This window comes from Otolemur garnettii, unplaced genomic scaffold (genome assembly GCF_000181295.1).
Source record: "Otolemur garnettii isolate 467f Iridium unplaced genomic scaffold, OtoGar3 scaffold00023, whole genome shotgun sequence".
NCBI classification, from domain to species: domain Eukaryota; kingdom Metazoa; phylum Chordata; class Mammalia; order Primates; family Galagidae; genus Otolemur; species Otolemur garnettii.
In genome coordinates this window covers 12,214,324-12,239,017 of record NW_003852418.1, presented here as the reverse complement: position 1 = coordinate 12,239,017, position 24,694 = coordinate 12,214,324, and the positions used below count along the sequence as shown (strand labels likewise).

Here is a 24,694-nt window from a genome sequence, read left to right as displayed (position 1 = left end):
AGCATGCTCAATCAGCATAACTTGTTCCTTCTCCCTAAAATGGACTTTTTCATCTTTGCATCCTGAAGCAAAAAGCAGCTACAATTGAGGACCTAAGCTTGTCAGAACAGCTTTACTGAGTGCTTTAAAATTGTCTGCAAATTTAATCATTAAAACAAGCTTGCGGGGAGGGTGTATGTGGGAATTCTTATTTCCAATTTATAAGTGAGGAATAAGTAAAACGAAATGGGTCCACCTTACAGCCTTGGAGGGAATGGCAGTGTCTGGAGGACTCCAGAGCCTGCTCTGATTCTATAAGCTGAGTGTTCTGGCTGGCCTTCTGATTGTTGAGGCATGGTTGTTTGGGTGCTTATTGTCTCTTTCCTTAGAATTTGACCATTTCTTGGCCCTTTTAGACTATCTTGGCCCATCATAGACTATTTTCTTCCCCTTGTATAACAGTTTGGACTTTATAGACTGTCTTTCAAGCCATTTATTCTGTGGGTTTTACAACAGCCCTATGAGATAGCCAGTATAATGGTCTCCTCCTTTTCCAAATCTCGCTGCCACAGGTCTTACGGTTAGTTGATCCAAACCTCTGATTGAAAGGAAATGTTTAAAACTGTTTTCACCACTAACTTTTATATTCCAGCTAGTTAGGGACCATAGCTACCTTGTGCATCTATCTTTCCCCAGCACCTAACATAGTGGCACATAATAGGTGCTCATTAAATGTTTGACCAGCATTAAAAATAAAAAAGCAAATTCATTCATGCAGCAGGTTCTTTTTTCCTAAATTCCACTAGTAATACAGGAAAATATCATGGACACTGAAGTGTCTCAAAAGCGGGCTTCTCTAGTTATGTTGTGCCCTGTGGAGAAAGACTGAGATTAGTCAGTCTTTCTCCAACCTGACAAGTTCGGATCTGCCCAGGTAAAATAGTCCATTCCTTTCGCACTCAGTGGGGTCATCTTCACAGAAATAAGTAATGCAAATATTAATCTATCTTTTCTATCTTGCATTTGATTTGTTCTTCCAATTATTTATATGTACTTGATTTTCCACACAGAACTGTGAACCTATTAGGAGAAAGGTGAAATTTAGTCTAAGACTTTGTATCTTCCTAGTCGGGGCGGGAGGGGGGGGCAGTGGAAGAGAACAGGTCATTATATTTTTACATAAAAGTATATACATTTAACATCATTTCTTTGAGTACTTTTCTTTCTTCCTTTTTGGGTTCAAAAAGCCTGAGTTTTCTTCTCAGTCCAGTCTCCCACCCCTTCCCTCCAAAAACCCTTTTTTTCCTTGCACAAAACCAAAATACCACATTTGCAGTGCTATAAGCAAACATTGCTCTTTTAGACTCCATTCCAGTACTGTAACTGATGAGTTACAGTACTCAGATGAAAACTGCTTTGACATTAGTGTGTGGCTGGATTTTTTACTTGATTAGAAGAACTTCCAGTGATTTCCTTGGAAAGCTAGCTGACCATTAAGAGAATGTTTGATTGATATAAAATGTTCAGTACAGCTTCCGCATGCCTTTTTATCACTCTGAGTTTACTTCTTGATGGGCTTGGTTATCCTGTGCCCCTCTCCAACCTTAGTTAGAGGTAAGATTTATATGTAAGTTTGAGCTAGAGTTGAAGTCATTATGTTTTTGTAAACTTTGACTGTCTTCTAGGATTTTAAACAGTTTGAACCTAACGACTTTTATTTGAAAAACACTACATGGGAGGATGTAGGACTGTGGGACCCTTCACTTACAAAAAACCAGGTAAGCCTCACAAGAGACTTTCCCAAATGGCAATGTCCTTGGTACATTCCTTTTTTAGCTCTAGGCTTTTCATAGTGAAACAGTGATTGTGGATAACAGCCTAAGGTGGGAAATGTTAAATTGCAGATTTCATATTTTCTAAGTAATAAAGAAAACTTAGAGGAACTTAATGTCTTGTTGTTGGACTGATATCCAAGTGTAAGAAAACAGACCTGTTGTATACAAGTATTTCCCCCAAAAGTGCTTTGACGCTTCCATTTCTAAAATGTTCTAACATTCTGTTTATCCAGTTATCTGCACTTTTCCTCTAGTTTGTGTTGTCCTTATTTTCCTTCCATCAGCTTTCCTCCTTTCTCTATATCGATGGTACCCAGCTTCTATGGGAGGCAATGGTAGGTGACTCTGTAGGATGGCACTGCCAGTGAGTTAAATCTCAAATCTCACTTAAGTTTTTGTAAATTTACAATAAAAACAGGGCCATGTGTGGTGGCTCACAACTATAATACCAGTGCTTGGGGAGGCTGAGGCAGGAGGATCACTTGAGGCCAGGAGTTCAGGGGCAGTCTGGGCAACATAGAGAGACTTCATTTCTACAAAAAATTAAAGAATTAGCTAGGTATGGTGATGTGTGTCTTTAGTCCCAGCTACTCGGGAGGCAGAGGGAGGAGGATTGCTTAAGACCAGGAGTTTGATGCTGCAGTGAGCTGCGATGGTGCCACTACTCCAGCTTGGGCAACAGCAAGATTCTGTCTAAAAGTACATGTAGCTTATTAAGTATGACATGTCCGATTTCCTTAAGTACTAAATTTAACCATTGATAACAGCTGACACTTAACTGTTTTATTTTGTTGTAAATCCACATCCTCATTCATTCAAATGAACATTTTGGCTTATGATTATCTTTCAAAAAAATTGTTTTCGAGCAATTTCTGTGAAACCTGGGATAAGTCAAAAATTTGTGTTATTTTCAAATATGAGTTCTATCTAGGAACCATTGTGGGCAGATAGCTTGAAATACCAAGAAAGTATTGAAGAATGATGTGGCTAATGAATGCACAGTACATTGATGGCTTGAGACGCTGTATCCTAGTGATTTTAATCCTGAAAATGATCCATATGGGTCGTCTGAGATCAACAAGTATAATGATGAGCTGAAAGCTGAGTAGTGGAAGCAAGTCCATTTCTACCTACGGGTGAATTAGCAGCAAGGTTTGATTGTGTTACTATTCCCAGCAATACTGGACCATTTGAAACAAATTGAAAAGGTAGAGAAGCTAGATACATGAGTTCATGTGAATTAAAGTGAGCATCAGAAGAAAAATCATCTCACATCTATTTTTGCTGTCATGACATAAAGGTGAACCATTTCTACACTATATTGTTATATGTGGTGGAAAGTAGATTCTTTCTGACAGTGACACATATTTGGCACAATGGTTGGGTAAAGGTGGAATACCAAAACTGAATATTTGTCAAAAGAAAAAGTTAATATCTGTTTATCAGCATTGGTATAATCCATTACAGCTCCATGAAACTACTTACTGGACAGTCAGTTATTCTGGCTGTAACTAGTTGAGGATACTTGGCTGCTAAGCAGCTGAAATTGGTCAATAGAGACAGGCCAATTGCAAGACAACACTCTACCACATGTCATGTGCGTAATGCTGCTCAAACTGTAAAGGCTGGACTTGGAAACTCTTGTCATCCACCAGATCCTGCACCAGTTGATTACCACTTCTTCCAGGCTTTGGACCACTTCTTGCAAGAAGAAATTCTCAATTCTAAACAAGCTATAGGAAACATCTTTCCTGATTTCATCGCCACTCACACTCCAGGCTTCTTCAGTGCTGGCATTAACAAGCTACGATTAAGATGGCAAAACTGTTTCCATAGGCACTTTGATTAATTGTGCTGAGATAGAATAAACTTTTTGATTAGAAATCAGACATTGGCTCGGCGCCCATAGCACAGTGGTTACGGCACCAACCACATACACTGAGGCTGGCAGGTTCGAACCTGGCCCAGGCTAGCTAAACAACAATGACAACTGCAACAAAAAATAGCCAGACGTAATGGCGGGCACCTGTAGTCTCAGCTACTTGGGAGGTTGAGGAAAGAAAAGCACTTAAGCCTAAGAGTTTGAGGTTGCTGTGAGCTGTGACGCCATGGTGAGACTGTCTCCAAAAAAAATTAGACATTGCATATTTAATGTCAGTGGTGCCAGCAAATATCTGTAGTTGAAGATGTCATGTAGATAAAGGCAGCTATAGGTTTTCTTTTTTCCATACAGAGAAATGATTGTTAATTTAGGTTTTTACCATTGCCAATTTTAGTAGTGATTCTAATTCTGCATTAGATATCTGTTATCTATTGGCACATATTTATCAGGGAATTCGTGCTTTTAAACTATACTTCAGAAATTTGAGGTTAGTCTTTCTTTTTTTTCTTCCTCCAGTCTCCCAAGTAGCTGGGACTACGGGTACCCGCCACAATACCTGGCTATTTTTGTTGTTGTTGCAGTTGTCATTGTTTTTTTAGCTGGTCCAGGCCAGTTTTGAACCTACCAGCCTTGGTTATGTGGCCGTTGGCCTGCTCACTGAGGTACGGGTGCTGCCTTTTTTTTTTTTTTTTTTTTTGACCAAGTCTCACTTTGTCACCCATGGTAGAGTGCCATGGCCTAGCTCATGGCAACCTCAAACTCTTGGGCTCAAGTGATCCTCATGCCTCAGCCTCCTAAGTAACTGGGACAACAGGTACCCGCCACAACACCTGGCTATTTTTAGAGATGAGGGTCTTGCTCTTGCTCAGGCTGCTATCCAACCCCTGAGCTCAGGCAAACCACCTGCCTTGGCCTCCCTGAGTACTAAGATTATAGGTAGGAGCCACCACACCTGGCCTACGTTGATTTTTTTTCTTATTAATACCCTAGGAAAAGGTATTAACCAGCAGTCTTAACAATGTGAAAGCTTTTCAGTGGGACACATTTATTTTAGTTTTATGAATCTAAAAATCTTGATTTCTGATACTAAAGAAGAGTTGAACTTTGAGGAAAAGCAGAATATTTCATTTTAGTTCAAAGTAAGTAGAAAAGATAATCCCTTGCCAAACATACATTCACTTGTTTTCATCAACCAACTGTACAGGTATTAACAGTCATAATTGTGAAAGTTACTCTTTGATATCAGTATATTCTACAATGCATTATTGACTTTCTATGCTATTTATTCTTCATAGTCTATAGGACATTTTTATTTAACTTCATAATTTGAATCAAAGCAGCTGTCACTTCATTAGCTCTTTTGAAGCTGTTCTTACATGAGAAGGAAAAGCAAGGCTGATAGAAGAAAGCCAGCTTCACATCAGTAGTTTTTGATCAGCAATGAAATCTGAATCTATATTATACTTTGATTAGAGAAAAAAAATCAAGAGTTGCCTTTTTTCTCTGAAAATTTTTTTTTGATGAAAGAAGGATAAAATGTTTATCTTTGTCTCTTAAAGTTGTCTAATTACATTGAAACATTCTGGGCTCTAAATTTTACTACATTCATGAACCATATAACATTGTGGTCAGTGGCAGACCACATATGTGAGGTCTCACTGTTCACAAACTGATTCTAGAAAAAGTGCATCCTACCTCATTGCTGAATATCACTATAGTTACCTTTGAAGTTCTACCCTTAGGAAGCTGTGCACCAACACCAGCACCTAATTCACCCATCAGAGCAGTTTTGAAACTCTTTTGCCATCACAGCTGTCATTGTAATTACCCTGGTGTCCTAAATGTCATCAAAATGGCTTCCTTTCAATATTTCCTTTATCTTGGGGTAAAGAAAAAAACTGGGGCCCAGATCAGGTGAGTTGGGAGGGTGTTCCCAAAAAGTTATTTGTTTACTGGTTACAAACTCTCTTACAATGCTATGTGAACTGGTACATTGTTGCAGTGGAAGAGCCCAGTACATTTTAGTCATGGATATGTATGGTCTGAGACAAGTGTTGTTAGGTGGGTTTGTCATTCTATGAACATCAGAGTGTGCTTAGACGATCCTAAATGGTCTAGCCTACTGCACACCTAGGCTATATGGCGTAGCAGCTGTACTGTATAGCCTGTCACTCTTAGGGCACAAACCTGAGCAGCATGTTACTCCACTGAATGCTATATACCATGGTATTTGTGTCTCTAAACAGAAAGGTTAACAGTAAAAGTATAGTATAAAAACTTTAAAAAGGTACAACTGTAGAGGGCACTTAAATGGAGCTCACTGGACTGGAAATTGCTCTGGGTAAGTCAGTGAATTTAATAACACTTAGCTTAAAACACAAAACACGTTCACAGCTACACAAAAATATTTTCTATCTATATATACTTGTTCTTTTTTAAGACAGAATCCTATTATGTCGCCCGTGGTAGAGTGCTGTGGCATCACAGCTCACAGCAACCTCAAACTCTTGGGTTTAAGCAATTCTCTTACCTCAGCCTCCCAAGTAGCTGGGACTACAGGCGCATGCCACAACACCTGGCTTGCTTTTTTTTTTTTTCTTTAGAGACAGAGTCTCACTTTATTATACTCAGTAGAGTGCTGTGGCATCACAGTTCACAGAAACCTCCAACTCCTGGACTTAGGTGATTCTCTCCTCAGCCTCCCTAGTAGCTGGGACTACAGGTGCCGGCTTTGTTTTTGTTTTGTTTTGGTTTTGTCGTTGTTGTAGTTGTCATTGTTTAGCTGGACCAGGCCGGGTTTGATATATGCCAAGTGTGTTATATGTGCCTGGTGCTGTAACCACTATGCTACACTTTGTATCCTTAGAGGGTACACTTTTTAAAAGAAAATTTAAAACAACTTGCCATGTTATGTTGCAGCATATACTGATATCAACATCTCACATTTACTACATCCTTTGATTGTATCATTTTCTCTTGTGCTTGATTCAATCTCGTGTTGTATTGTTCATCATGACCCCTAACCTTACAGAATCTATGGTTAATGTGCCAGAAAGAGGCCACATCAAGTGATTGATCTGGAAACAATTAAAAGTGGTTAAGAATTATAAAGGAAGAAAATCATTGATGGTTGTTACTCTCTGAGGAGGCACTTCCCATTCCAATATGACTATCAACTTAAGGAACAAGAACAAAGTGGCAGAAGTTATTAAAGGATCTGTTTCAGTGAAAGCAACTTGACATAACAGAAATTCTTCAGGGGTCTATATCAAATATGAAGAAACTTCAATGACCTAGATCAGTGGTCAGTGGTTCTCAACCTTCCTAATTGCCATGTTGTTACAAATTGAAAAAAGGGGTTGTGACCCCACAGGTTGAGAACCGCTGATCTAGACCGAAAACCAGAGACAGAAACATAGTCCTCTGTACACCATGATGGTCACAGGCAAAGCAAAAAGTCTATGATGTTGAAAGAAAAGGGTGACCTGACTATAATGTTGAATTTACTGCCAGTTCTGAGTGGTTTAAATAATTTAAGAATCATTATTCTTTCCATAATGTGAAAGTGAGTACTAATGTGAAGGCAGCTGAAGAACTTTTGAAAACTCTAGGTAAGGAGATTGTAAAGTAAAATTATTTGCCTGAGCAGATTTCCAGTATGGAAATCCCACCAAAACCTTTCTGTTTTGGAAACAGATGCCTAAAGGGACTTGCATCCATAAGGAGGCCAAATCAGTGCTAAGTTTCAAGGATTTTAAGGACCGAGTAACAAGTCTTAATTTGTGGGCAGTGTTGCGGGCCATAAATTGAAACCCTTTGCAGTCTTACACAGTGAGAACCCCCAGCCGTCAAATAGATCAGTAAGCACATACTGCTGGTATAATGCAGAAACAGTAAGTCACAGATGACCCGGCTCCTCTTCCAAGATGCCCTCCTGATTTACTGTGCCAGCAAAATGAAGTCCTGTTTGGAGAATAACACCTTTCTTCAGGACACTACTAATTGTTGATAATGCTCCTGCACATCCTTCTTTCAGTGGTAATCTCCGTGCCAATATCAAAGTGGTATTTCTCCCTGCAAGTACCAACTTGTTGATCCAACCAGTGGATCAAGGAGTTTTAGCACCTTTTAAGGCCTATTGCTTGAAGAAGACCTTTCTCTAGCCTATTGCTGCAACTGAGGAAGACACTTATGCAATTCTGGAAGGATTACCTCCTTAGTAACTATATCAAGAACCTTGCTTGGGCCTTGGCGCCCATAGCACAGTGGTTACAGCACCAGCCACATACACAGAAGGTGGTGGGTTCAAATGTGGCCCAGGCCAGCTAAACAATAATAACTGCAACAAGAAAATAACTGGGCATTGTGGTGGGCACCTGTAGTCCCAACTACTTGGGAGGCTGAGGCAAGAGAATCTATTAAGCTCAAGAGTTGGAGGTTGCTGTGAGCTGTGACGCCACGTGGCACTTTACTCAGGGCAACATTGTGAGACACTGTCTCCAAAGGAAAAAAAAAAAAGAACTTTGCTTGGTTTGGGGTGATGATTGATACTGGGAAGAAGACATTTTGAGGTTTGTCCTTAACTTCAAAGGATTTCCAAGAACAAGGAGGTTGCAATAATCAGCATGGCTGTAGTTTAGATGACAGTAACTGTAACCTGGGGGTGTGCGTGAGGACCACACTGAGGAGCTCCTAGAGATTGGTCCTGATAAACTCACTAATTAGGAGTTGTTGGACCTTGAACAGGAATTCATCACTGAAAAAGAGGCAAGAGAAAAGGAAACTTCAGGAAAAGAAAAAGCAGAACCCTCAAGAAAATTCAATGGGGTGGTACCTGTGGCTCAAGGAATAGGGCACCAGCCCCTTATACTGAAGGTGGCAGGTTCAAACCTGGCCCCTGCCAAAAACTGAAAAAAAAGAAAATTCAGTGAAGTGTAACATGGACCTCCACACCAAAAGGTTTTCATTAATAGAGAAGAATGTTCATGATGCATTTTCTCCTTACAAGCAAATCTGTGATTTACAAAAAGGTGGGGGGGAGACTGTGGCTCAAGGAGTGGGGCGCCGGCCTCATATACCAGAGGTGGTGGGTTCAAGCCCAGCCCCAGCCAAAAACTGAAAAAAAGAAAGAAACCAAGCAAACCACTATGGTTGTATTTCTGAAAAAAGTGACACCTTTTCGAGGAGGCCCTCAGGCAGATCTTTCAGGAGGATTTCCAGATGAAGGCATTGTTCTCATAGGAGGTGATGGCTTCATCCATGCTATCTCCCCTGAAGGACCTTTCAATGGAACAAGATACAAAGTGGAAAACAGTGAAGACCCTGATCTTGTATAGGCCTAAGCTAATGTACATCTTTCTTTTAATAAAAAGGTTTAAAAAGTAAAAAAAATATAGGAAAAGAACTTAGAGAACAAGTATATGAAGATAGAAAGTCTTTCTTTTACAGTCGTACAATGTATGTTTTAAGTTAGGTATATAAAAAAGTTACAAATTGAAAAGTCTGGCTCAGCGCCCATAGTATAGTGGTTATGGCACTGGCCATATACCAAAGCTCCCACGTTCAAACCTGGCCCTGGGCCAGCTAAACAATAATGACAACTGCAACAAAAGAATAGCTGGGCATGTGGACTCTCTATAGTCCCACCTACTTGGGAGGCTGAGGCAAGATAATCACTTAAGCCCAAGAGTTTGAGGTTGCTGTGAGCTGTGACATCACAGCACTCTACCAAGGGCAACATAGACTCTTAAAAAGAAAAGTTTATAAAGTTATAGTAAACTAACGTTAATTTATTACTGAATAAAGAAGAATATTTTATACATCTAGGGTAGCTTGAATGTGCAGTGTTTACAGTCTGTAGTAGTGTACAATAATGTCCAACGTTTTCACATTCCCTTGCACACTTTCACTGACTCCGCCCTTCTAGTCCGGCAAGCCCCATTCATGGTAAGTGCCCCATATGGCTGTATCCTTTGTTTTTTAATCTTTTATGCCATACTTTTACTGTTAACTTTTCATCAATTTTCTCAAAACAAACCCTTGTTGTTAAGCGGCACATAACTGTATAGTAAGTAGCCAGCCTGATTCATAAAATGATTTTATGTTGGTTATTATTTCTAACTGTAAAATGTTTTATCTTGAAGTCCTTTGTCTTTGGTTTGGGTAAAGCCAATCAACAAATGTGACCTGTCTTTTCTGAATGTTGAGGATTATCTGTGGGGCATAAATAAAAATACTTGGTTTAGGACAGCTTTTTCATTTGAATTTCTGTATTTTATAGTTTCTACAAAAGGACAAAACATACTAAAATTGATGCATTTTAGAGTTTCTATTTTAAAAGTAACATTGCCTATCTAAAGTGGCGTTCTGATTCTGGTTCTTATGTTTTCTTTAGGACTACCGGACAAAACCTTTCTGCTGCAGTGCTTGTCCATTTTCCTCAAAATTTTTCTCTGCCTACAAAAGTCATTTCCGGAATGTCCATAGTGAAGACTTTGAAAATAGGATTCTCCTTAATTGCCCCTACTGTACCTTCAATGCAGACAAAAAGACTTTGGAAACACACATTAAAATATTTCATGCTCCAAACGCCAGCGCACCAAGTAGCAGCCTCAGCACTTTCAAAGATAAAAACAAAAATGATGGCCTTAAACCTAAGCAGGCTGACAGTGTAGAGCAAGCTGTTTATTACTGTAAGAAGTGCACTTACCGAGATCCTCTTTATGAAATAGTTAGGAAGCACATTTACAGGGAACATTTTCAGCATGTGGCAGCACCTTACATAGCAAAGGCAGGAGAAAAATCACTCAATGGGGCAGTCCCCTTAGGCTCAAATGCCCGAGAAGAGAGTAGTATTCACTGCAAGCGATGCCTTTTCATGCCAAAGTCCTATGAAGCTTTGGTACAGCATGTCATCGAAGACCATGAACGTGTAGGCTATCAGGTCACTGCCATGATTGGGCACACAAATGTTGTGGTTCCCCGATCCAAACCCTTGATGCTAATTGCTCCTAAACCTCAAGAGAAGAAGGGTATGGGACTCCCATCAAGAATTGGTTCCCTTGCTTCTGGAAACATCCGGTCTTTGCCATCACAGCAGATGGTAAATCGACTCTCAATACCAAAGCCTAACTTAAATTCTACAGGAGTCAACATGATGTCCAATGTTCACCTACAGCAGAACAATTATGGAGTCAAATCTGTAGGCCAAGGTTATGGCGTTGGTCAGTCAATGAGACTAAGTCTAGGTAGCAATGCACCAGTTTCCATCCCTCAACAATCTCAGTCTGTGAAACAGTTACTTCCAAGTGGAAATGGAAGATCTTACGGGCTCGGGTCAGAGCAGAGGTCCCAGGCACCAGCAAGATACTCTCTGCAATCTGCTAATGCCTCCTCCCTCTCATCAGGCCCATTAAAGTCTCCTTCTCTCTCCCAGTCACAGGCATCAAGAGTATTAGGTCAGTCCAGTGCTAAACCTCCTGCAGCTGCCACAGGTCCTCCTCCACCCAATACTTCCTCAACTCAAAAGTGGAAAATATGTACAATCTGTAATGAGCTTTTTCCTGAAAATGTCTATAGTGTGCACTTCGAAAAAGAACATAAAGCTGAGAAAGTCCCAGCAGTAGCTAACTACATTATGAAAATACACAATTTTACTAGCAAATGCCTTTACTGTAATCGCTATTTGCCCACAGATACTCTGCTCAACCATATGTTAATTCATGGTCTGTCTTGTCCATATTGCCGTTCAACTTTCAATGATGTGGAAAAGATGGCAGCACACATGCGGATGGTTCACATTGATGAAGAGATGGGACCTAAAACAGATTCCACTTTGAGTTTCGATTTGACACTGCAGCAAGGTAGTCACACTAATATCCATCTCCTGGTGACTACGTACAACCTGAGGGATGCCCCAGCTGAATCTGTTGCTTACCATGCCCAAAATAACCCTCCAGTTCCTCCAAAGCCACAACCAAAAGTTCAGGAAAAGGCAGATATCCCTGTTAAAAGTTCACCTCAAGCTGCGGTGCCCTATAAAAAAGATGTTGGGAAAACCCTTTGCCCTCTTTGCTTTTCAATCCTAAAAGGACCCATATCTGATGCACTTGCACATCATTTACGAGAGAGGCACCAAGTTATTCAGACAGTTCATCCAGTTGAGAAAAAGCTCACCTACAAATGCATCCATTGCCTTGGTGTGTACACCAGCAACATGACCGCCTCGACGATCACTCTGCATCTAGTTCACTGCAGGGGTGTTGGAAAGACCCAAAATGGCCAGGATAAGACAAATGCACCCTCTCGGCTTAATCAGTCTCCAGGCCTGGCACCTGTGAAGCGCACTTACGAGCAAATGGAATTTCCCTTACTGAAAAAGCGAAAGTTAGACGATGATAGTGATTCACCCAGCTTCTTTGAAGAGAAACCCGAAGAACCTGTTGTTTTAGCTTTAGACCCCAAGGGTCATGAAGATGATTCCTATGAGGCCAGGAAAAGCTTTCTAACAAAGTACTTCAACAAACAACCTTATCCCACCAGGAGAGAAATTGAGAAGTTAGCAGCCAGTTTATGGTTGTGGAAGAGTGACATTGCTTCCCATTTTAGTAACAAAAGAAAGAAGTGTGTCCGCGATTGTGAAAAGTACAAACCTGGTGTGTTGCTGGGCTTTAACATGAAAGAATTAAATAAAGTCAAGCATGAGATGGATTTTGATGCTGAGTGGCTATTTGAAAATCATGATGAGAAGAATTCCAGAGTTAACGCTAGTAAGACTGCTGACAAAAAGCTCAACCTGGGGAAGGAAGAGGACAGTTCTTCAGACAGTTTTGAAAATTTGGAAGAAGAATCCAATGGAAGTGGTAGCCCTTTTGATCCTGTTTTTGAAGTTGAGCCTAAAATCCCTAATAACCCAGAGGAACATGTTCCAAAGGTAATTCCTGAGGATGCTTTAGAATCTGAGGAAAAGCTAGACCAAAAAGAGGATGGTTCAAAATATGAAACTATTCATTTGACTGAGGAACCAACCAAACTAGTGCATGATGCTTCTGATAGTGAGGTTGACCAAGATGATGTTGTTGAGTGGAAAGATGGTGCTTCTCCATCTGAAAGTGGGCCTGGTTCCCAACAAGTGTCAGACTTTGAGGACAACACATGTGAAATGAAACCAGGAACCTGGTCTGATGAGTCTTCTCAGAGTGAAGATGCAAGAAGCAGTAAGCCAGCTGCCAAAAAAAAGGCTACCATGCAAGGTGACAGAGAGCAGTTGAAATGGAAGAATAGTTCCTATGGAAAAGTTGAAGGGTTTTGGTCCAAGGACCAGTCACAGTGGAAGAATGCATCCGAAAATGATGAGCGCTTATCTAACCCCCAGATTGAGTGGCAGAATAGCACAATTGACAGTGAGGATGGGGAGCAGTTTGACAACATGACTGATGGTGTAGCTGAGCCAATGCACGGCAGCTTAGCTGGAGTTAAACTGAGCAGCCAGCAGGCGTGAGTGTCAGGATCCCTGGCATCAGAGACATGCGACAGCCTGGAACTCTGTTCTCCATTCGTTATGACTTCAAAGCTGTCTTCTAACTGGTACTGCCTTGTGAGTACTTGTCAGCAGGCTGTGGGACATGTGGCCACTGCAGTTTCAGTGGTTATTTCTAAGTCTATGACACATTGGCTGATCTTGCTTCAGGACCTTCTCTGACAAACCATGGTAACTAAATGTGAAAAACCAATAAGCTGGTGGCTTATGAATGCACATGAGGAAAAGCAGAGGTTTATTTTATCTGCCTTTTCAACATTTCTTTCCCTCTGTACAATGTTTGGTTGGATGTCCTTGAGCGTTACGCTGAGTCACATGGTAGTATAGGGCCAACATACAAGCTACCAGTCTAATGTGTATAGTAGACTTTGGGAAAACTCGATTTTTTTTTTCATGTATTCATTCTGAATAGTTGAAATGTATATTTGTACAGTCTTTTAGACCTATTCAAGTGATGCTTATGATACTGTTATTGTGTGCCCATCATAGATTTCTTTTCTTTTTTCTTTATTTTCTTTTTTTTTTTTTCTTTTTAGTGTTACCCTTGCTGTGTAATAAATGCTATATCTAGTTTACCTAGCAAAAGCTTGAACTGCTCTAGTAAGGACTTTTGGATAGACTTAGTTTTTGCACATAACCTTGTACAATCTTGCAACAGAGGCCAGCCACATAAGATATATATCTGGACTCTATTGTATTATAGAATTTTTCCTGTTCTGAATATCCTTGACATTTCAGCTGTCAAAAACTGGTATTTCAGATCTGTTTTCTGAAATCTTTTAAGCTAAAATCACATGCAAGAACTGACTTTGCAGCTACTAATTTTGACACCTTTTAGATCTGTATAAAAGTGTGTTGTGTTAAAGCAGCAAACCAATGAGTGCTGCCTTTTGGGTATTTAGTTTTATCTTTAGTTAAGCACCACCCTGGTGTATTCATTTATACCATCTAATATATGACACACTGTTGTAGTATGTATAATTTTGTGATCTTTATTTCCCTTTGTATTCATTTTAAGCATCTAAATAAATTGCTGTATTGTGCTTAATGTAAATATTTGCTTTATTACACATGGCAGTCCTGTGTCCATTGTATCTTGTGCCATTTTATTGCCGTAACCGTTTTTCACCAGAGATGGAATCCACGGTCACAGAAGAGTCTTACGGAAAACCAAGATCTTTTATTTGCGTAAAGAATGCTTTTAGGCACCTGTTACAACATCATTCAGCTTTCTGGGTTTTTTTCCTTTTAACTGCAAAAATAAACACCCTTGAGATTTTTCAGTTGCATATATATGTAAATGTTTCAATGATAAAAGGATATAAACATAAATTGGCATTAATTTCTGAGCAGAGTCTCAGTGCCCTGATGTTTTTTCTAAATAAAGTAAATGTAGTTTTCGTTTTATAATAGGAAAAATTATAGTAAAGAGGCAACTAGTTTCCTTCTGTTGTAACTCTTTTGACCATCTTGTTATTAAGGGAAAGGCTTTGAAGAGCACACATTTGAAAGACTGGCAAGATGGAAGGAGTTGGTATTTTTACTATACGTAGATTCCCAAGAGCAAATTGTCCTAAAAAGTGGAAAGTTACAGGAAGCAAAATTAGGCCAACATTTTCAGGAGTTACAACAATGATGGGCTGCTCCAGTCCATGCGAGGGTTAGTCATTACTTCTCAGGGACATCGGCCTAACTGAAGAAGTAGAAAGTGGCTAATTTCCCTAACTTCTGAGACTTTCCAAAAAGGACTTTTGTTAATGTTTTTACCTAAGAAAAGAGATTTGATCTACCTCTCCCTAAAATGTTATGCTTCTTGAAAACCTTTAGAATATTTGGGGCTGGCTTGGAGCTGTTCTAAATCTGTTGTATAGGTAGACTAAATTCTACATTTATCAGCCAAAATTCAAGACAGGATGTCCCCAAATTATGATGTATAGATGAAATCAGAAATGCCAGCTGAATTTAAGCCATCTTACGTTTGTTTGGAAATTACTCTGCCTAATTAACAGGTGGGAAGAGCAGAAGCTGAGTTTCTGAGTTCTACATGGAGGACTAATAAGACTTGTACAAAATACCAAGGAATTTGGGGTCCGGTGTCCTGGTTGGACATTGGAATGGATACAGATAAGTATGCTTCTTCACTAAGGTGGGTTTTTTGGCATTCAGAAAAGGGCTTGGCCCCTAAAAGAGTTGGAAATAATAAAAGATTCCCAACTGGAAATGTTGCAGAATCCCTAAAAGTGTCTCAATAAAAGCCATTTTAAAAGAATATTGTTGCCACTGTTTGCTTTTGGAATAATCTGGAGATATTTAAATTTAAGGCTTTGGCAATCTGCCACCTCCTAATTCAAGAATGCCTATAATTGTAGGCTGAACATGCTGTAGATTTTCATTTTAACAAGGGAAAACCTAATGACTTACTGTGGAGAAATTTTCTTTTTGGCCTTTCAAATTTTCTTGTGGCAGTGAGTTCCAGAGTCCAGCTGACAAGGACTGTGGTTTTCCATTCCAGCTCATAGGAGCATTTTCATAGACCATCTTTGGTTGGTTTTCACCAAGCAATACAGGGAGAAGTCTGTGACATAGCATTGTCCCCTCTATCAGATCCTAGCAGAAAAGAATCTACCCCTCTTTTCACCTTGTAGTTGTGTGTGTATTTGATCCAGATGCCTGCCCATTTATAAAGAAACTCATGTCAGAAGTGAGCAAATTTGAAGACTAGATGTATGAAAACTCGGCGGGGAGGGGGGTCCCTGTCTGAAGCATTTCTCTAGCAGTGATTGAACCTGCTGCTTGCAGTGTGTACAGCCATGCAGAGGAGGGTTCCTTCATTCCTGCCTCAGACTGCCAGCACTGATTCTAACATGGGGCCCAGAAGTCATCTCTGGGTGACTATGACAGAAAATCTCTTTAAAAATAAATTTTTTTTTTTTTTTTTTTGTAGAGACAGAGTCTCACTTTTTCGCCCTCGGTAGGGTGCAGTGGAGTCCCTCAAGCAACCTCCAACTCCTGGGCTTAGGCAATTCTTCTGCCTCAGCCTTCAAGTAGCTGGGACTACAGGCGCCTGCCACAACGCCTGGCTATTTTTTGTTGCAGTTTGGCCGGGGCTGGGTTTGAACCCGCCACCCTCAGTATATGGGGCCGGCGCCCTACTCACTGAGCCACAGGCGTCTCCCAAATCTCTTAAAATTAAGTAGGACATACTGAATATATGGATTTGCAAAGCCTCATGGCTCCACCCACTGTGACCTCATCTACCTGCTGCTTGCAGACTTACCACCAGTTGCAGGGATGTTTCACCCAGACACCATGTAGAAGCATCTCAAACTTAGAAACTTCCAGAAGACTAGAAATAGCTGCTCCAACAGTTCTGAAGTGGCATTCCAATGAACCAATTATTGGTGGGTTACCAGGAGATAGTCTAGACAAAGATCATCTCAGCTGAGAGAAACTCTTGACAGTAAGGTCAAAAATACGGCATTTCTCCCAACTGCTGGAAGGTGGGCTTGAAATTAGATCCAAACTTGCACCAATGGAATTACCAAAGGTAATTTGTTTGCAAGCTGCTACTTCCTGTCCACTTAACCACTTTAAATAATGTGACCTAGAGCATGTACTATAACAAACGTAATGGAGCTCAACTGCACCTTAGGTGGGGTTGTGTTTGAAAGATGAAAGTTGCATATGTCAAAATCGACCCCTAAAGATCCTTGAGTCATGATTTCACAGTGGTCTGACCAAGGGGAGAGGACTCAGGAAGAAAGGTCCCTCATCATTTTTAAGACAAATGTTCTGAAATACAGGAGAGAATTTTCCAAATGATTGAATAAGTTTGTTACAACTCAAGCATTTCTCAGAATTCAGTGTTTATGCATCTGTAACGTAAGCCCCACCTGGACACGATCTGGCCTTAAGGTGTAAGACCATTTAAACCCAAACTGACTTTTGCACTAAAAAATCCTTATTTTTACCATGATGTACCTTTACATAATGGCATTACTATAAGTGAAACACAATGGATACCCTGGTAAGTACACTAGGTACCTACTAGAAGCTGAGGAAGCAGCTAGAAGAGGCTTTTCCAAGGTACTTGATGTGAGCACTGTGCTGGCTGCCATCTAGATTATAGCAGAATGTGACAGCTGTGTTATGTGAAGCAGCCAGCTGCACGTCCAAGAATCAAAAGTAAAGATCCTGCCTTGGAGATGGGAGAGGAAGAGACAGTGACGTGACTTTCTTTTTGCAGCTCAGTCTGCCAGCAAAGCTGGATCAGCATTCCCTGGAGAGGCTCAAGCAAAAACCTGTCCTCCAAGGAGGGGCCTCCAGGGAAGGGACTCAACTTTACCTTTCAGGAGGGCAACATTGTTCCTAAAAATGCCCAAAGTTCAGGTTACATCATGAACATACAGCTACTCGAGTATCTTCAGAACATCACTAATGTATAGTTTCTGGGACTAGGTGTAGGGTTAGATTCAAGATGTTTGAGTCCTGAAAACAGTCCTGCCCAATCCTTCCCTGCCTCTCCCCTCAAAATCCTGTAAAGGGAATATTAGCTTGACAGGTTTCGGTGCTAACGTGAATTCAGGCTTAGAGGATCTAACTTGTCCCAAGATCCCAGCTGGCAAAGGGGAAGATGCCGATAAGGACCTGAGTCCACAGCCACTGGCATTTCCAAACATGCCATGCAGCCTTGGCCTTGAGTAAAGATTAGCCTCATCAGAAAGGCTTCCGCTATGCTGAAAGATGTGAGCCCGTCTCTAAACCAATTCACTGTACTTTGGCTCAGTGTTTCCCAAACTATAGTTATTTATACTACCAACATCATCTTTTTTGCCACGTTTGTCTAACAACTGCCTTATGTTCTCAGTGTATTTCAACTTATTTTAAATAAAGGAAAGCAATGTCAATGAATAAAAGAAAGTCATAAAAATAACAAAAGTATTAAACTTTTGCCACCTATTTTGTGCTAAGGGCTTTAAGAATGGCACTTTTCTCTGTTAAGGAAAACCAAAGTGAAGTCAAGGGGGCACTAGCACCAAAAAGACATCCTTGGCCCAGGAAGGCTCAAAGAATCAGATGAGCCCTATCTTGATGTGACTCCTGTTACCTCTTGCATGCCAAGTAGCATGAACTAGGAGTCAAGGGCTGGGCTCTAAGTCCTGCGTGGGACCAGCCTTGAATGGCTCTAAGCAAAGTCTCTGCTTCCTTTAGCAGTGAATACCCAGTTTGTTTTATTCTACCTCAGGCCCTTTTTACATTAATTAGGACTCTGGCTATGCTTGGAGAAGACAAGCTGATCAGTGGTGTCAGCAAGGACTCATGTTATCTGTCTTTCCATTCTGCCCCCCACAGGGGCACCTTCATCCTAGTCAGGTGCCCTGATGTTTGTAAAATGCCCCCAATTTACTGCCCTGAGAGGTTTCCCCCCTTCAGTGTTGAGCAAGAACCTTGAACTCGAAGCCAAGTGGACCATTCCCAAACCACTGGGTAGCTGACAGGCTTAGTCCAAAGCTGCTTAGTCCTTTGCTGTGAGCTAGCATTATCCTGATGAGCTTAGAGACCAGTAGGGACACATCTCTGGGACTGAGGTGGGATCAGTTCAACCCAAACCAGAAAACAGTTCAAACCAATGCCATGCTCCACTCAGGCACAGGTAGGGTTTTGAGGACTCTATGCTCTTCAAATGAAACCTCGTGCCATGTGCAAACCAGACAGAATGTGCAGTTGCTCCAACTGAGAAGAGGCAGCAAACGCTTAATAATCTGACTGGCATTCTTTGAAAGCAGTGCCTCCCATCCCTGGTTGGATATGGAAATCACCTGGGGAGCTTTAAAAAAATGAGCAAGGCTGAAGTCCTCCGGAGCTTCTGATGTAATTGGCCTGGGGCGTGGTTCAGCTGATTCCAAGACTGAGAACCATTTTTTTGAAGAGATGCACAGTGAACACAGCTACAAGCGTGAGCTTTCCCCTGACTAGTGTACCTTAGTATATCTGCCACAGGCGGTTTCCTGCCGGAGACCATTTGTTCTAATGCTTCCATTCAACACACCCCTGCCCATAGCCTAAGAGAACCACCTGTCTCTACACTCAGATGCAACCTGTGCGCCAAAAGCAACCTCACCTGTGTAAATGAATGTTCTGATGTCTCCTTGACTCACTAGGGAAAACAAGGACCCTAAACGGATAACCCTTTAATCCTTATCTCTGGGCTACATCACCATTTCCACAGCAGTAGGCGCTCAGGGATGCCAACCAAATAAAAAGCACAAACCTTGCTCTCCTGGGGCTGCTCCTCCAGGTCTCCTCCCACTCATCTGCCCCGGGCCTGGCTCCATCAGAAGAGCAGCACTGATGAACGTCTGCTCGGTCCATCTACGTCAGAGCGGCTTCCTGGAAGGCCCAGTGAGGAAGTCCTCCCAGTTGAAGAGGCTGACCTTGGGCATTCAAGGTGGCTTGGTTCTTCAGAGGAACCATGTGTTTGCCCTGACCAAACTTGTGTGTCCCCTGCAGTCCTTCCCTTAACTCCTTCCTCACTCCCAGCACCGTGGGTAGCCACCAAAACACACTCCTCTAGAAGTCCCACAAGGGCCCCACCCACTGCTTGCCCCTCTCCCCTGCTCAGCTGCTTTCAGACCTCAAATCCATCAACCTGGGCATTAGCTATGAAGATTTCCATGGTTCTGAATCTGAAGCAAGGACTCATGGAAGACAGCCTGTGACAGCTGCCAGAAACCAGAACTGCTCTGAACTCTCAAACCCAGAGATGCTTGTGCTGTTGACTGCTTAACAAAGTGGGGCTTTGCTTTAAGATGGCAAGGAGGATAACCGGATGCTTGCAGCTGCCGGGATCAGTAAAACATCTGCAGAGTTGGTAAACCCTAGTGGCTAGCCTCTAACTCTCCTGAGAACTCCCTTCTCACCCCAAGAATTTTCATCGTGAGTGGATGTTGGATTTTGTTAAATACCTTTTTCCTGTGTCTATTGAGATGATCGTGTGGCTTTTGTCCTTTATAAATATGGTGTGTACGCTGATTGGTTTTTCAAATACTAAACCAACCTTGTATTCCCAGGAGAAATTCTGCTTGGTCATGGCATATGACCTTTTAATATGATGCTGGTTTCAGTTTGCTAATATTTTGTTGACTTCACATCTGTGTTCATGAGGTGTTTCTTATAATGTTGGTATCAGTCACCCCCCAAAAAGCACACATTTCTATATCAAGACCCAGTGTCCTATTCCCAGAGAATCTGGAACTGGGTGTAGAGGTGCTAGCTAGACCACCAGATGCTAGAATGGCGGTGACCATCCGGCTGCCATTCTCCACCTCACGGAGCTGAGGCCCAGATGCATCTCTTCACACAACCCATATTCTTGGAGTAAATGCTCCATGGTCTCAGGGTCTCAGGTTCAAAGGGTCTCAAACGCAAACGGCATAGGGACTAAGCAGGCAAAATATATTAGTGAAGTAATTCAGATACTAGAAAAGCCTGGAAAGCTGGTCCCAAAGTGACTTGGCTTTAGCTCATTGTTAGCTTGCAAGAATGTGAGCCCAGTGTCCCAGTGCCAGAGTTTGTAAAAAGAAACAGGAAATCCAGTTATGTGCATACTTCTCATTTTTAATTACTGACACCTGATTTTTTTTTTTTTTTTGAGACAGAGCCTCAAGCTGTCCCCCTGGGTAGAGTGCCATGGCTTCACTGCTCACAGCAACCTCCAACTCCTGGGCTCAAGCGAGTCTCCTGTCTCAGCCTCCCAAGTAGCTGGGACCACAGGCGCCCACCACAACACCTGACTATTTTTTTGGTTGTAGCCATTATTGTTGTTTGGCGGGCCCAGGCTGGATTCGAACCCGCCACCTTAGGTGTATATGGCTGGCGCCTTAGCCGCTAGAGCCACAGGCACCGAGCCCTGACACCTGATTTTTAACTGAATGTTTCAAATAGGTAAATGCCAAAATATCAGAAAGTTAAAAAAAAAAAAGTAGAGTGAAAATGACCCCTCTCACCCCCAAAAAGATACCCACTATTCTCAAATAGTGAGTATTTATCCTTCCCGAGAATTTTGATGCCTTTCTTTTTCACACACAGATGGTAGCATACCACGTATAGTTCTCTGCATTTGGCTCCCATATTTTGGCAATATTTCCACACTAATTCATAAAGAACTCCTAATCCATTTTTACAACTTTGTAGTATTCCACTGCATGGACATGCAAGGCCAATCCCAGACTGATAAATTCTGAGTTCTAATTTGTTGCTATTTCACTGCACAGTGACTAAACTTGTCTATTTGTCCTTTCTTGTGTAAGTTGGATTCCTAGAAGTGCGACCCAATGTCCGTTTCTCATTTTGACAGGTATGGCAGCTGACTCCCATGAAAACACGGTCCCACCACCAATGTACAAGAATGCACGGTTCTTCAAAATTTCACAGTGAACAATTTTAAGGTCCGCTAGACTGATATGTGAAAAATCTCAGGGTAATTTCAATATTCTTTCATACTTCCTGGCTTATATTGAGGCTGAGTATCTTTTCATATGTTTAAATGCCTTTTGCATTTTTCTATGAAGTGCCTGTTCATATCCTTTGCCCATTTTTCTACTTGGCCTTAGTTATTTGCACATTCTGTTTAGTAAGGAGATTATCCGTCTGTAACATGAGTTGCAATATATTCTCCAGTTCTTCATTTGTTCTTCGAATTTGCTTAGGATTTTATTGTCTCACTGTGGGATTTTTTTTTCCTTTGGTTGAGGTTTTTGTTTGTTTTACCAAGTAGAGGTTTAACTTTTTTTTGGTATATAATCAAATTGGTCTCTCTTAGGGCTTCTAGACTTTGTACAATTTTCCAACGTTTTTACCTACTTCTTAAACAGATTTATTTTATATATTTAACTCCCTAACCCATTTGGAATATTTGGAACTGTTCTAGGTGTGCAGAGTGAGCTACGGGGCTCCCTTCCCTTTTTCTAGACAGTCACCCAGTTGTCTCAGTATGGAAACATTTTAACAGTTCAGGGAAAACCACACATTTCTGCCAATCAGATCCAGCCCCATAGGCTGCTATCTTAAAACCTCATGCTCTGGGTGGCACCTGTGGCTCAAAGGACTAGGGCGCCGGCCCCATAAGCCGGAGGTGGTGGGTTCAAACCCAGCCCCGGCCAAAAAAAAAAAAACCTCATGCTCAGATAGGCATGAAATGCACTTCCACTGGGAAAGGGGGGAAGGGGGAAGGGCAGCTCACCCACTCTTATGATGATTTGCAATGACCTTTCTGGTGTCCCTGTCCAACAACAGCCACAAAAAGAAACGTGGCCCTTCCCTAGGCTGAGTTACCCTTGCCATGGGATTAAGGGCCTGCTAAAGTCAGCAGTTAAGGATTTCATTTGCTTGACAAGAGACAAGCCAGGCAATCGCTTCAAGGTGGAAGCACAAAGACAGTACCTCCACAGCGGAGCTGCTCCAAGGATTGAGGTCAGGAATTCCTAGCAGGGCTATGTCCTGGTCTTCTTTCCCTCCAGGTATCTCCAAGTGTTCCTGAAAGTTCACTATTTGGCACTGCAACTCCCAGAAATACCGAATGGTCACTTCTAGTTCATTCATCACTTCTTCCCCATAGACGTTCTCATACAACCTGACCCCTCCTCACTGACTGCGGGGAGAAGATCCAAGAACAGCCAAACCCAGAGAGAGCTGCTTAGACTTTTAGCAGCTCCCATGTTCCCATGACTTGTTCTAAGTCCGACATTTAAGGGCAGTCCCTAAGTCGCTCACTGTTGAGGCCTCTGCATGCCACTGGTCAGCTGAGAAACCGAGCACACAGTGAGCCCTTTCCTCTCAAGCCCAGTCACCATAACAACTGCCACCCATTACCAAGTGCCCCTCAGCAGACCCTGAGCCCAGCATGCACACAGCTCCTCTTGTTCCATGCCCCCCACCAACCCAGTGGGTAGATGCTGTCATCACATCTTACTGAGGAGGCTGGACTAGTCCAGCCGAGACTACAGGAGATGGTAGTGCTAGGCAGGCAGGCTTGTATCAAAGCCCATGTGTCTCAGACATGGTCCCGTGCATCTCTTAGGTCAGTGCTGTGGTTTAATATCATGACATTCCCTTCACCTCTCCCTGCTCCTGGTTCAGGCCCTGGAAGGAGGAAGAAACCTGGGAGTCTCCAGCAATCAACAGATAGCCTTCTACAAATTAGTGTCCTCAGCTGCCTATCTAAAAAATTAACTTTCCATTGAATCTATGCCCTCCCTGAGCAGACTGGGGCACAGCCAGTGTCTAAGCTTCCTTCATTCAAACCAGTCCCAATCAATACAATGCAGCCATGAGAATTAACGATCCACAGCTCCACACAGCAACAGGGACACCTCCCACGGGCACAGCAGCAGCAAGCCAGACAGAAGAGACGGCATCCTGCACGTGCACACGCCATCCGTCCTTCATTACATACAGTGCAGAAACCAGCAACACTGTCTGTACTGCCTGATGCCGGGATGCTGGAGCCTGGCCAGGGTGGACACTGACCAGAGGGACCCAAAGGCTTCCTGGGCACTGACAGTGCCGACTGGTTGGTTTCTCAGTGTGCAGATGTGCTCAGTTTGCGAAAATTCTCTGAAGCATACACTTAGGTATTCTTTTCTGTAATGTGCATTATACTTCAATAAATGTTTACAAATGTTATCTCAACAGAAAAATGCTGATTCCTCCAAAGACAAGGGGTCCGCCTGTATCTTTTAATTCCAAACATTGTCCTAAAGTGGGCACAACCCAACCTTTTCTGTGCTTTTCTACTGCTATCTTACCAGGTTCATTATGTTAGATTTCCTTGAAATTCTAATGCTGGTCTGCAGTTCAATTGTGTGTGTGTGTGTGTATGTATCTGCTCTTGGCTCTGAGGCTCTGAGAGGAATTCCAGAAATATCCATTACAAGTTGAAGCCAAAGTGAGGAATCTGGAATGTTAGGACAACAGCAGGACACTCTGTATGGAAAGCAATGAAGGCAAACACACCTTTAAGACAGGTGCCCAATGACCTCTGCTTTCTTGCTGGGAATCCAAAGGTCAAGCCTGCGCCCTTCCCTCAGGCGGGGGCTTTATAATATGTAGATTCCACACAAGTGAGGCGGAGCCCCCACTCCCAGTTCTTACTCCAGACCCAGGTGAGCTCTTAACACCTTTATTGGGATGGCCCCCCTGCACAGCCGGGACATGGGGTTCGCAGACACGCAGTCAACACCAGGGACCCTGAAGCCAGCCCACCACAGAGGCAGAGTTCCTCACAGAGAAGGGAAGTCCCCACTGCCTATCAGCCACGGTCACACCTGGCCTCACCCCCTTTAAAACTCCAGGCAGGCTGATATAGGAGGCTGTGCCGCATGTGGGTTCCAGCTGCTTTTCTAAACCCTGTGGCCTGGCATGCAGCAGGGGAGGAAATTCAAAACAACAATAAAAAGAAAG

At 42.2% G+C, this 24,694-nt stretch overlaps 1 protein-coding gene across 1 annotated transcript in view; it reads left to right on the top strand.

Annotated features, from left to right (window-relative positions):
• The window catches only part of ADNP (activity dependent neuroprotector homeobox), a 39,420-nt gene extending 25,132 nt beyond the window's left edge, over positions 1-14,288 (top strand). The window contains exons 3-4 of the mRNA XM_012803901.2: positions 1,665-1,757; positions 10,091-14,288. Of these exons, the coding sequence (XP_012659355.1) occupies positions 1,665-1,757; positions 10,091-13,195 (3,198 nt within the window). The 3' untranslated portion in view covers positions 13,196-14,288. The remainder of the gene's footprint in view (positions 1-1,664; positions 1,758-10,090) is intronic.
• Positions 14,289-24,694: the final 10,406 nt, after the last annotated feature.